The 13,665-nt window shown below is 45.0% G+C and overlaps 1 protein-coding gene across 3 annotated transcripts in view; it reads left to right on the plus strand.

Moving 5' to 3' along the window:
• Nucleotides 1-13,665, plus strand: part of cacna1hb (calcium channel, voltage-dependent, T type, alpha 1H subunit b) — a 132,008-nt gene that overhangs the window by 88,620 nt on the left and 29,723 nt on the right. For all 3 annotated transcript variants that reach the window (XR_008570666.1, XM_054778857.1, XM_054778859.1), the window contains 8 exons: nt 4,444-4,595; nt 4,665-4,774; nt 4,841-4,974; nt 5,035-5,105; nt 9,004-9,082; nt 9,276-9,397; nt 12,361-12,633; nt 12,750-12,900. Coding sequence is in view for 2 of the 3 variants with exons in the window: in XM_054778857.1 (XP_054634832.1) it covers nt 4,444-4,595; nt 4,665-4,774; nt 4,841-4,974; nt 5,035-5,105; nt 9,004-9,082; nt 9,276-9,397; nt 12,361-12,633; nt 12,750-12,900 (1,092 nt within the window). In the remaining variant the exon portion in view is untranslated. The remainder of the gene's footprint in view (nt 1-4,443; nt 4,596-4,664; nt 4,775-4,840; nt 4,975-5,034; nt 5,106-9,003; nt 9,083-9,275; nt 9,398-12,360; nt 12,634-12,749; nt 12,901-13,665) is intronic.

Below are 13,665 nucleotides of genomic sequence, written 5' to 3' on the forward strand. Positions count from 1 at the left end.
GTGCTGAGTCTCATCCCAGAAGCTTCACACTCAGATGCAAACCGTCCCAGTAAACGCTGCAGGTCACAGCTCGATGAGGCCATCAGGACCACATCGTCTGCAAATAGCAGAGATGAGATCCTAAGGCCCCCGAACTGGACTCCCTCGACACCTTGGCTGCACCTAGAAATTCTGTCCATGAAAATTATGAACAGAATCGGTGACAAAGGGCAGCCTTGGCGGAGGCCAACGTTCACCGGAAACAGGCTTGACTTACTGCTGGCAATGCAAACCAGGCTCCTGCTCCGGTTGTACAAGGACTGAATGGCACGTAGTAGCGCGCCACCAATCCCATACTCCCGGAGCACCCCTCACAGGACACCGCGAGGGACACGGTCGAATGCCTTTTCCAGGTCTACAAAGCACATGTAGACCGGTTGGGCAAACTCCCAAGTACCCTCCAGTACCCTTGCAAGGGTGTAGAGCTTGTCCAGTGTTCCGCGACCAGGACGAAAACCACATTGCACCTCCTGTAGCCGAGGTTCGATTAACGGTCGTACCCTTCTCTCCAGCACCCTGGAATAGACTTTCCCAGGGAGGCTGAGGAGTGTGATCCCCCTATAGTTGGAACACACCCTCTGGTCACCCTTCTTGAAAAGGGGGACCACCACCCCAGTCTGCCAATCCAGAGGTACTGTTCCCGACTTCCACGCAATGTTGAAGAGACGTGTCAGCCAAGACAGTCCCTCAACATCCAGAGCCTTGCGGAATTCAGGGCGAAACTCGTCCACCCTCGGAGCTTTGCCACTGGGGAGCGTTTTGACTACCCCAGATACCTCAGCCACGGTGATGGAACTGTCCACGTTTGTGTCCTCAGCCTCTGCTTCCTCTATGGAAGGTATGTCAGTGGGATTGAGAAGGGCCTCAAAGTATTCCTTCTACCGCCCAACTATATCCTCAGTCGAGGTCAGCAGGCGCTTGTCCCCACTGTAAACAGTGTGAACCGGGCACTGCTTCCCCTTTCTGAGGCGCCAGACGGTTTGACAGAACCTCTTCAAGGCCGACCGAAAGTCGTGTTCCATGGCCTCACCGAACTCCTCCCACACCCGAGTTTTTGCCTCGACCAACGCCGAAGCCGCGTGCCGCTTGGCTGCCGGTACCTGTCAGCTGCTTCAGGAGTCCCACAAGCCATCCATGCTCGATAGGACTCCTTCAGCTTGACGGCAGCCTTGACCTCTGGTGTCCACCATCGGGTTCGGGGTTTGCCACCACGACTGGCACTGACCACCTTGCGGGCGCAGCTCCGATCGGCTGCCTCAGCAATGGAGGCACGGAATAGAGCCCATTCGGACTCAATATCCTCGTACTCCCCCGGGATGCAGGCGAAGCTCTGCCGGAGGTGAGAGCTGAAGACTCGACGGACAGGTGTCTCTGCCAAACGTTCCCAGCACATCCTTACTACACGTTTGGGTCTCCTGGGTCTGTCCGGCATCCTCCCCCGCCATCTAATCCAACTCATCACCAGGTGGTGATCAGTTGACAGCTCAGACCCTCTCTTTACCCGCGTGTCCAGAACATGCAGACGCAGGTCTGATGATACAACTACAAAGTCGATCATAGACCTGCGGCCTAGGGTGTCCTGGTGCCATGTGCACTTATGGACATCCTGATGTTCGAACATGGTGTTTGTGATGGACAAACTGTGGTTCGCACAGAAGTCCAACAACATCACACCGCACGGGTTCAGATCAGGGAGGCCGTTCCTCCCAATCACGCTCCTCCAGGTCACACTGTCATTGCCCACATGGGCGTTGAAGTCTCTCAGCAAAACAACGGAGTCACCAGTTGGGGTGCTCTCCAGCACCCCTCTGATGGACTCCAGGAAGGCTGGGTACTCTGAACTGCCGTTCGGCGCCTACGCACAAACGACAGTCAGGACCCTTTCCCCAACCCGGAGACGTAGGGAAATGACCCTCTCGTTCACCGAGGATGACTCCAACACAGAGGCACCGAGCTGGCAGGCTATTAATAAGCCCACACCAGCTCGCCACCTCTCCCCTGCAGCAAATCCAAAGTAGAACAAGGTCCAGCCCCTCTTGAGAAGTTTGGATCCAGAACCCAAACTGTGGGTCGAGGTGAGTCTGACTATATCTAGTCGGAATGTCTCAACCTCTCTCACAAGTTCGGGCTCCTTCCCCGCCAAAGAAGTAACATTCCATGTCCCAAGAACCAGATATGGCCGCCAAAGACCAGGTTGCCTAGGCGCCCACCCTCGACCGCCGCCCAAAGCGCAATGCACCAGACCCTTGCTTGCCCCCGCAGGTGGTGGGTCTATGGGGAGGAGATCCCGTGTGGCTTGTTCGGGCTGAGCCCGGCCGGGCCCAAGGGTGAGAGCCCGACCACCAGGCGCTCGCCTGTGAGCCCCTTCCCCAGGCCTGGCTCCAGGATGAGGCCCCGGTATCCCACGTCCGGGCGAGGTGCGGTCTCTCCTTGTGTGTTTATTCATCAGGGTCTTCTGAATCACTCTTAGTCTGGCTCGTCACCCAGGACCTGTTTGCCTTGGGAGACCCTACCATGGGCATATAGCCCCAGACAACATAGCTCCTAGGATCACTCGGGCACACAAACCCCTCCACCACGGTAAGGTGGTGATTCACGGAGGGGAAAAATACAACCTAGAGAATAAATCTAAAAATCTATTTTTAAATGTGTTATAAAAGCTAAGAAAATACTGCTTCCCCAGAAAAAGTCTGAAAAAGATGGGTCATCTCATACTGGGATATATTATATACACCAGCAACCCTGTGACACATAGACAACCTGTTTAAGATAGCTCGCATGACAGTTTATTTTGCCCTCTTTATGCCTTAGTTTTTGGCTTCATACTCTTACTCATACTTATTTTGGTAATACTTCCTGTTTTGCCCTGTTCTGTGTTTCCCTGCTTTGCTTTTCTCTCATCAGTCGTGCCTGCTGCTTATTTGAGTAAAATTCTATTTATTTCAGGTGCGCAGCCCTTAGCTTGTCTGAACATTGTCGTTTGTCATGATTGTTCTTTGTAGCCAGATCCTTGTCCTGCTCTGCTACAATTATTAAAAATATACTTTTACCTGCATTTGGGTCTCATCTCTTGCATCCTGGGGCCGCCGCCACGACACCAACATGCCAAAACATAACAAACTGCTCGGAAAAAAAATTTCCCAAACAACAGATTTATGATGTTTATTTTAAGATAATGATGATCAGTAAAGCTGAGTCAGCAAACAAATGTCCAGCAGCTAACAAATATGAGATTTTTTTTTTTGTGGCAATTTACCAAGAAAAAGGGGTTGTCTTATGTTTAGGGTTGTCTTATAGTTGGTGTAAAAACAATAATACAAACCCATTGTCGTTTAGGTTTCATTTTATGATCAACATGGCCGCCTCCTTCTGGCTCGGCCTGTCGTTGACAATTGGCATCAAAGAACACGCTCGAAAAAGAAAGTAAAAGAATTGTCTTCAGCTGTTTTACCAAAGACTTGAACCCACATAGTACTGATGTAGTATTCCTCTTATTCTCTTTATGCATACTGTATGAGCACATGCATAATTCCTGACCATAATATACGCAGATAAACACCCGGCACGGCATTGAAGACACGCTATTGTCTTCCCGCCGCATATCTGTCTCCCGTTGTCCTCCATGTCCTCATAAATGTCTACAGCAGCAGGAGACTTTGGCCCAAAGACACCTTGAGGGGACATGCAGTGTGTGTCTCTGTGTGATGGATAGGGATGGACTCATGAGGTGGCACTTTTTATCACACACACACACACAAACACACATACACACACTCAGCTCTCATCAGTAACTTTGCTTTACATACTGTATCATCTTTTGTCCAGACTTGTATTACCCTCGCGTGTGTGTAAGATTGTTCTTGTTTTCCATCCAATGTGGGAACTTATAACTTTGTAGAGATTCATTACTCTGTGGGCACACACAATTCTGTGGGGTGACACGTGCATTTCTAAGTGCACATTTCTACTACAGTTTTGCAGGTACTTTTTACTTTATGAGGACACCTGGTTTTGTTGGTAAAAATACTCTGTTGGGACACATAACTTTCAGGACACATAGCTGCACATTACGCTGCGGGGACGTCTAGTTTTGCAGGTATACATTCTCCAGGGACACATACTGTAACTGATAACACATAGGTACTGTTGGGGTGGGGACTCTACTCTCCAACACTCTGTGGGTACACACAACTCTGTGGGGTGACAAGTGCATTTGTAAGTACACATTACTCTGTGGGGTGCTTTGTTTCAGAGGAACACATTACTCTGCAGTCATACGTAAACACAGCGCTTGTCCACACATGGACAAATATGCATGAAGTTGTGGGCGTGGCCTAAGCTAGCTACTCCAACATTCTTGATAATATTTGTAGTGTGATCAAAGTTCTTCACGTTTTCCTGCAGAGGCCCTGGAGAAGCCGTACTACGCCGACTACTCACCACTGCGTCGATCCATCCACAGCGTGTGCACCAGCCACTACATGGACCTCTTCATCACCATCATCATCTTCACCAACCTCCTCACCATGAGCATGGAGCATTACAACCAGCCTCAGGTAACCAAAGTAACCACCTGTCCATAAACCAAATGCATGTCATTTATGTGTTGTGTCTGTCCTCTGCAGTACCTGGTGGACATACTCAAGTACTGCAATTACGTCTTCACGGTGGTTTTTGTCATCGAGGCCATCCTGAAGCTGATTGCCTTCGGCCTACGCCGCTTTTTCAAAGAGAGGTAGTCACATGATCTCCATGCGGAAACACGTGTCCTATGCATGACACTGACTGCCATGGTGGCCAGGTGGAACCAGTTGGACCTTGCCATCGTGTTGCTGTCTATCATGGGGATCACGCTGGAGGAAATCGACCTGAACGCCTCGTTGCCCATCAACCCCACCATCATTCGCATCATGAGAGTGTTGAGGATTACGCGAGGTACGGCGGCAAGGATGCGTGCAAACGTGGCAGCGTGTCAATGTTTATCATGTGTTTCAGTGCTGAAGCTGCTGAAGATGGCCACAGGGATGAGAGCGCTGCTGGACACCGTCATGCAAGCATTGCCTCAGGTACGCCTTTTTTACCATTTTTTTATGAAACCACACTGCAGGATCACAGCTCACGTCAAAACACAAACACAATATGCCAAAGCACAAGGTGGCGCTATGAACCTTCTCCGTCAGGCAGGGCGACTACACTGTTCACAAAGGTCACATTTTATCCACTTTTTTACTATCAGTCTTATTATGTATTACGACAATGAAAGCAACTACAAAGATCCTGTATGTGACAGGAGCACACTGATGAAAAACCTACTGTAAAAACACTGGTCAAAGATCTTCTATATGACAAGAACTTTCTGCTGTTTGTCAGAATCAGCCGCAGAAATGCTAGTCAAAGATCCTATATGTGACAGGTGCGTTCTGCTTTTTGTAGGGCCTACTGCCAAAATGCTAGTCAAGTGACAGAAGTTATCTTCTGCTGTGTGTAGCAGTCTGCTTAAAAAAGATTCTCTGTACGACCGGAGCACTCTGCTGTTTTTAATAACCTACTGCAAAAATGCTAGTCCAAGATCTCCAATATGACAGGAGTTCTCTGCTGTTTTTTAGGAAACTGCTGAAAAAAAAATGTGAGTCAAAGATACTCTATGTGACAGGAATGTGTTGCTGTTTGTTGGAATCTGCTGCAAAAAGGCTAGTCAAAGATGTTCTATGTGATCGAAGCACTCTGATATTTTCAAGAACTAACTGCAAAAATGTGAGTATGAGTTTCTCTACCTGACAGGAGTTCTCTGCTGTTTGAAGAAAAGCTTGTGGAAATACACATTCAACAAATTTTGAAAAATCACTTCAACACAAAATGTGCGAAGCATTTGAATCATTTTGCACTGTTGTTAAAACTGTTATGCTGGGAAAAGTCATCCTCAAATGAACATGCAGTTTGCGTATATAAAAAAGGAACAAAAATCACCACACATTTCATCACCCATGTGACGAGAGAATGCTGCAATCACACACACAAAACCCTGAAACAACTACATGGGGGAAATGCTGCTCTCTCTTATGTAGTTGTTTTTGTGGTTTGCTGTGCTCCCCCAACAAACCACAGCAAAGTACAGGGCACTGGCTACCACAGAATGGTAGAAGATCTCCAGCAGCTTGCTGCACACATTGAAGCTTCCTCAGGAAGTAGAGTCTGACTATGCCCTCCTTTTAGATAGCCTTGCTGTTGTTCTTCCAGTCAATTCTGCTGTTCACGCCCAAGTACTTGTAGTGGCCCACTACTGCCACCTTCTGGCCCTGAATGGTGATGAGCTCCACTGGAGTCACCTTCCGCCTGAAGTCGATCACCAGGTTCTTGGTCATGTCCACATTCAGGAGCAGGTGGTTTGCCTGGGACCACTCTACAAACTCGGCAATCACTGTCCTGTACTCCACCTCCTGTCCATCTCTGATATACCCAACCACTGCAGAGTCATCAGAGAACTTCTGCAGTTGGCAGGACCCAGAGCTGTACTGGAAATCAGTGGTGTACAGAGTGAACAGGAATGGAGACAGGACAGTCCCCTGCAGTGCCCCAACGCTACTGACCACAGTGTCAGACAGGGAGCTCCCCAGACGCACAAACTGTCAGACAAGTAATCAGTAATCCAGAAGACAGTGGATGACCTGATACCCATCCTGAGCAGCTTCTCACTCATCAGAAATTATTACATCTAGTGCACCACAATAGTATGCGTGACGTGCATTGTTCCCGCATGCGTATGCATTTTCACCACCGCTTCCTGCATTCGTGAAGCAGTCGTGGCATCATTTGGTCCCACTGCGTCCCACATGACGCCACGCAGCAGCAGACATCACCCCGATAGCTTAATTCATTCTTCTATTTGCAAGGGACCTGAAAGATGTTGAACTCCAGAGAAGAAGCTCATGCAATAAAGAAAGGTAAGTCTATAATTTATCACAGCTGCAGGTAGAGAATGTGCAAAGAGCTGGAAGGAGGCAATAAACTAGAAAAGAAAAGACAGTGTGGGAGAGGGATTTACTGACTAGAAGACTTTATTATGATCAGTTATTAACAGAAAATCACAAGAGGCTACAGAAATTTCTTGAGAATTCCCCCTGACTTGCTCCACGAAGTGGTGGAAAAGTTAATCCATTGATACCCACCGCGTTGTTTGCACATAGGTTGCGGTGTGTTCACATTGCATTCACGATCAACTCACAGAAATTGTGTGTGCCACAAATTTGGAACAGCACCTTCAACAACACCTGTTTACCACCAGTTTACTCATTGGCATGCCACTGGCACGCACAGGGCCAAAGTATGTGCAAGTGTAAACACACCTTTTAGTTACTGATTTATGAGGCCTGGCAGGGTTAGGTTTCCCACATGAGTCACTCTCATTTATTGAAGCGTGTCTGAGCATGAAGACATTTTCACGCTTGATCGGAATCATACGTTAACACCAAATAAAAGCATTCTACCTTTGGCATCATGACGCCAGTCACTGGCTGTGTTATAAAATATGCAGGAAAGACGCCCGTGCAACTGTCACATGATCATCTCAGCAGCGCTTTCTGCCCAGAGTGGTGATGTTTGCATTGAGAATTAGCTTAAAAAAATGGCACATAAGTGTAAGGCTCTTGTGGCAAATAATAGTTTTGTTGGCAAAAGGAGAATGTTGACGTTGGGTCCCTCAGGGGCCCCTGAGAGTTTTTCATCTGGGATGACAACATTTAAAAGCATTTCAAGATGTTTGAAAAAGCATCTCATGAGTGACAAAAGCTCAAATTATTTATAGTCTGGACCAATTCTGAGTTGAAGTGACTTTTTATTTGTTGGAATGTGGAAAAAGAAGTTGCGTTTGAGATGTAAAGGTTTGCATGTATAAATGCAGATTTTTTTTTTTTCAAATTTGCTCAATAAGTCTTTCTTTTGTGTTCTAAAAAATCCTGGTAAACCTTGTTAAGGTTGACGATAAAAGACCCCACCATAGATGATCGACTCTTTCTTGCAACTACGACAAAAGCAGTCTCATGAAGTCTGCCATGATTAGAAATAGCAAACAGACACGCTCTTTCTGTGATAGATACTTTATTTATCTCCAAGAGAAATTCACCATTACCGCAGCTCTGCAAAAGTGTCCTAATAAACGTGATCACTTAAAAAAAAAAAAAAATAGCAAAATAGGAGAGTTAAGAAAAATAAGAAAATAGATTAAGAATAAATAAATAACTAAAACAGATCACTTCAATTTCAATCATCCATAATAAATAATGCTATATAATAAATAACAATACATTTTTTTTAGAGGGCTGTATCCTCAAAATAGCTGCGTCCATTGTTAGCTCCATCATGCTAACTGTTTCTCTCTTATTTCTGTATTGGAGAACTGAATTGATTGGAGAATCACCTGCAGTTTGTTTCATTTTTTAAAAAATCATTGAAACTGTTTTGAGAAACAAGAAGCCACTTTTACGTTTTGCATTTCATTCCCTGACTGTACCCAAAATCAACCGAACCATGACCTTAAAAATCAAGGTACATGCTCAACCATAAAGATGGCGTCCCGTTACTCCCGTAAGAGATTGCGTGTATATGTTTTTGCAGAAGATGATCTATGCAGCATTCATACGCATGCTTTCAGCAGCAGCAACAAACAAAAAGGGGGGGGAAAAAAGCACATGGCCTCATCAGAATGCTTAGAAATCATCTTTTGGAGCATCTGTGCGCCTCCTAGCAAAGAAGGGAAGTGGGGTCACGCCGCCGCTTGCTCTTTCTTTGTTATCAGAACAAATGCGCTTGAGATATCTGGGATTCTTAAGTAGGCACATCAATAAAGCTGAGCGTGTCTATGCGGCCTCCTTTTGTTTGTCCCTCTCTTCTGTGTACATGTCTCTTTATGTGTGAATCATACTGTGTATATATACATATGTACATGTGTATATATGTGTGTCTGTCTAGGTGGGGAATCTGGGTCTGCTCTTCATGTTGCTGTTCTTCATCTATGCAGCTCTGGGAGTTGAGCTCTTTGGAAAACTGGGTTAGTGTGTGTGCACATGCATGTACAATATGTGCATGTGTTTCAAATGTGTGTGTGTGTGTGAGAGAGACAAGCCAGCCGCCATGCGTACAATTTTATGCATTAATGATGTCCATTTGACAATCTGTTGTATTCTCACTTCCATCCTCTTTCCACACGCTTCCTTCTAACGCGGTTCCTGTCTGCTTTCCAGAGTGTTCCGAGGAGAATCTGTGCGAAGGCCTCAGCCGCCACGCCACCTTTGACAACTTTGGCATGGCGTTCCTCACTCTCTTCCGGGTGTCTACCGGGGACAACTGGAACGGGATCATGAAGGTTATTCCTTGGCTTTGGTGATGATGGATGGATGGATGTGAAGTGGTGTTTGTGTCCGCCACTAAGCGTACTTTATGAGACAGGTAGTGCATTAACCGGCAAGCACGTCACTGTTGTCTCTCCTGGCAGAATAAGAGCTGCCGGTGGACGATAGAAAGGCTAGAAGAGACAATTATGCTGAAGGTCTTTGATTCACCCATGTCTCCCCCTGTTGGGGAATGGCTGGAGTGCAATGTGGTGCATACTTTTACACTAGAAATATTTACCCAAAAATTTAAGAATTTAATTTATTTATGTCACTCAAAAAAAATTGTTCCATGCATATGTTTAACTAACGTAACACAATTATGTTGACTACAAAATTAAAGTAATAAATGTTTATATCAGCTTTTTTCTAATGTTTTATTATATATAGGGATGTCCGATATTATCGGTCACCAATAATTATCGGGCCGATACTGGCATAAAAACGTGATACCGGTATCATTTTTTTCCCTACATTAAACGCCAGTACAGAGCTTTTAGCGCCAAGGTAGCAAATTTGCAACTTTGCTGATCTTGCTGCACCATGATTTAACACTGTGCTGCTCACAAGTCTGTGAGAATAAGGTAACTTTATGTTTAAACAAACAGAGCAACAACAACGTTCACAATGAACTTACCTTCCACACAGTAGTTTTACTCACTATGCTTTTAAAAGAAAGAGCTCTAAAAAAAAAAAATACATCACACGGCAACGTAATAGGTAGATAACAACAGACAAGACACTACCAACGAATAATGCAAAATAACTAAATAGGCCGCTATAGACAAGTATATATATACAGTCAAACTTGTCTGTATATATATATATATATACACTGTTAAAAAAAATGAGAGGAACACTTCAAAAACACATCAGATCTAAACTGGGGGCAAAATGATCTTGAATATCTTTTCTGATAATAAAAATGTCATTGTAGCAACTCAAAATGATTCTCAGTAGTTTGTGTGGCCCCCACGTGCTTGTACGCATTCCTGACAACGTCGGGGCATCCTCCTAATGAGACTACGGATGGTGTCCTGGGGGATCTCCTCCCAGTTCTGGAACAGGGCATCACTGAGCTCCTGGGCAGTCTGACGAGCAACTTGGCGGCGCCGGATGGACTTAAACATAATGTCCCAGAGGTGTTCTATTGGGTTTAGGTCAGGTGAACGTGGGGGCCAGAATGATGAATGATGTTCCAGGCAGCATAACGTTCTCCACGGCATCTCCAGACCCTTTCACGTCTGTCGCATGTGCTCAGGTTGAACTTGCTCTCATCAGGGAAGAGCACAGGGCACCAGTGGTGTAGTTGCCAATTCTGGTGGTCTATGGCAAATGCCAATCGAGCTCTACGGTGCTGGGCACTGAGCACAGGACCCACTACAGGACGTCGGGCCCTCAGGCCACCCTCATGGAGCCTGTTTCTGATTGTTTGGTCAGAAACATTCACACCAGTGGCCTGCTGGAGGTCATTTTGTAGGACTCTGGCAGTGTTCATCCTGTTCCTCCTTGCACAAAGGAGCAGATACCGATCCTGCTGAGGGTTGAAGGACCTTCCACGGCCCTGTCCAACTCTCCTGGAGTAACTACCTGTCTCCTGGAATCTCCTCCATGCGTCCAGGTACCTCAGTGATGCCCTGGTCCAGATCTGGGAGGAGATCCCCCAGACACCATCCGTAGTCTCATTAGGAGCATGCCCCGACATTGTCAGGCATGCGGACAAGCACGTGGGGGCCACACAAACTATTGAGAATCATTTTGAGTTGCTACAATGACATTTTAGCTAAATTAACCAGTGTGCTGCATCATTTTTTCACTTTCATTTTTGGGGTGTCTTTGATTTCCCCCCTCTATAGGGTGATCATTTTCATTTCTATCAAATTATGTGGCATCATTTTGTTACTAATACATCACCCACTTATTATCAGGAAAGATATTCAAGATCATTTTCCCCCAGTTTAGATCTGATGTGTTTTTGAAGTGTTCCTTTAATTTTTTTGAGCAGTGTATATACACAGTAGTTTGAATGTAAGAAAATAAGAATATAAAATAAGAACATGAAAGTTATCAATCAAAATAATAATCAGCAATTAAATTTAAACAACACCCCGTTAACTAACAATAAATTACATATTTCCAATAATAACAAATCAAGGCACAAGAAATACAAATGTATTCTTATATAAAATATGTAATACATGAATTATCTACTCAGAGATGGGTGGAGTAGCCAACAAAACATATTATTGTATAGTAGTGTATAGTATTGTTACTTTACAACAATTTTTACAACAATTTTACTCATGAAAAAGATATGTGATGTTACACATGTCGGTATCCGTTGATATCAGAATCGGAAATTGACAGTTGGACAATATCGGCATATCTGTTATCGGCAAAAAAGCCAATATCGGACATCCCTAAATTAATTAATTTATTTATATATATACATATACATACATACATACATACATACATATATATATATATATATATATATATATATATATATATATATATATATATATATATATATATATATATACATACAGTATGTGTATATGCATATATATATATATATATTATGCACATATACAAACATACAGTTATGGAAAAATTGATTACACCACACTTGTTTCTTCAGTTTCTTGTTCATTTTAATGTCGGACACAACTAAAGGTACGAAACTAAAGGTTGTAAGAACTTAAGTGATTTTGGTTATTATCAAGAAAACTATGAAAGTTGCTTGATATCAACTCTTAAATTCAACTTTTATGAGCTATATTTATTATAATCATTATATTTGTCCAAACAAATGTACCTTTAGTTGTACCAGGCATTAAAATGGAACAATAAACTGAAGAAACAACTAATCATTGTGTCCATGACTGTATGCTTATAACAACTGTTCTAAACTTCTAATTGTGATATCTTCAAGGACACGCTGCGGGAGTGCCGCCCCGAGGACCGCCACTGCCTCACCTACCTGCCACTGATCTCACCCGTCTATTTCGTCACTTTCGTTCTGACGGCTCAGTTCGTCCTGGTCAACGTGGTGGTGGCCGTCCTCATGAAGCACCTGGAGGAGAGCAACAAGGAGGCGCAGCTGGAGGAGATGGAGGAGAGAAGGGAGCGCGAGGAGGCCAACAGGAGGAACAGCACAGCTTCGGCGGGCGGAGACGCCAGCAACAATGGGGATGCACCTTCCCAAGTAAGGAAAAAAATGTCAAAATCACGGACAAGTATGAAATTTAGTGTGAACGTCCATCCTCATGCATAGAAGGACGGCAGGCAATGATGATAATGATGGCTGATCTCACGCCGCAGGTGCAAATTGACGGTGAGGACCGTTGCCACGGAAACCTGCTGGACATTGGACGCATGCTGTCGCTACCCAGCGACAGCTACGGTCAGCCTCTCAGATATCCCCCGTATTCTCCTGTTGGCGTGGAGAGATACACAGCCTACAGTTACTCAGGTCCATTTAATGTTTATGTTAAAGGTTATATTATAGAATTTGTCAGATATTTTAGTCTCCTGGAAGTGTGTTGGCCTTGATTCTTTTCTCTGTTTTAAATGGTAAATCATTTGGTTTTTATGGTGACAAATAGAAAGTGGTTTGCATCAGAGGGCGCTGTCTCACAAATCCATTCAGTCAACATTTTCCAGCAGGAAGACGGTTAGATGTGACGGTTGTGTAACTACACATTTTCTAACACTCTATGCAGTATACTTGCAGTTGTTTCTTCACGTGTAAAACCTAAAAATGCCAGCGAGTAAATACAACAAAAAAAGGAGTCTTTCACCTCCAAACAGGCAGGAAGAGGGTTCTCTCTGTGCAGCACCTTGGCACGTTTGTTCCATAACTTATCCCAACTGACATGCTTTTGGTCGGCCTCAAAGAGGTTCTGGCAAACCATCCGGCGCCTCAGAAGTGGGAAGCAGTGCCCGGTCCACACTGTTTACAGTGGGGACGGGGCCTGCTGACCTTGACTGAGGATATAGTCGGACAGTGTAAGGAATACTTTGAGGCCCTTCTCAATCCCACTGACATACTTTCCATAGAGGAAGCAGAGTCAGAGGACACGGACAGTTCCATCACAGTGGCTGAGGTATCTGGGTTAGTCAAAACGCTCCCCAGTGGCAAAGCTCCAGGAGTGGACGAGTTTCGCCCTGAATTCCTCCAGGCTCTGGATGTTGAGGGACTGTCACGACTGACACGTCTCTTCAACATTGTGTGGAA

The sequence above is a fragment of the Dunckerocampus dactyliophorus genome, chromosome 6, assembly GCF_027744805.1.
Source record: "Dunckerocampus dactyliophorus isolate RoL2022-P2 chromosome 6, RoL_Ddac_1.1, whole genome shotgun sequence".
Taxonomy (NCBI): Eukaryota; Metazoa; Chordata; class Actinopteri; order Syngnathiformes; family Syngnathidae; genus Dunckerocampus; species Dunckerocampus dactyliophorus.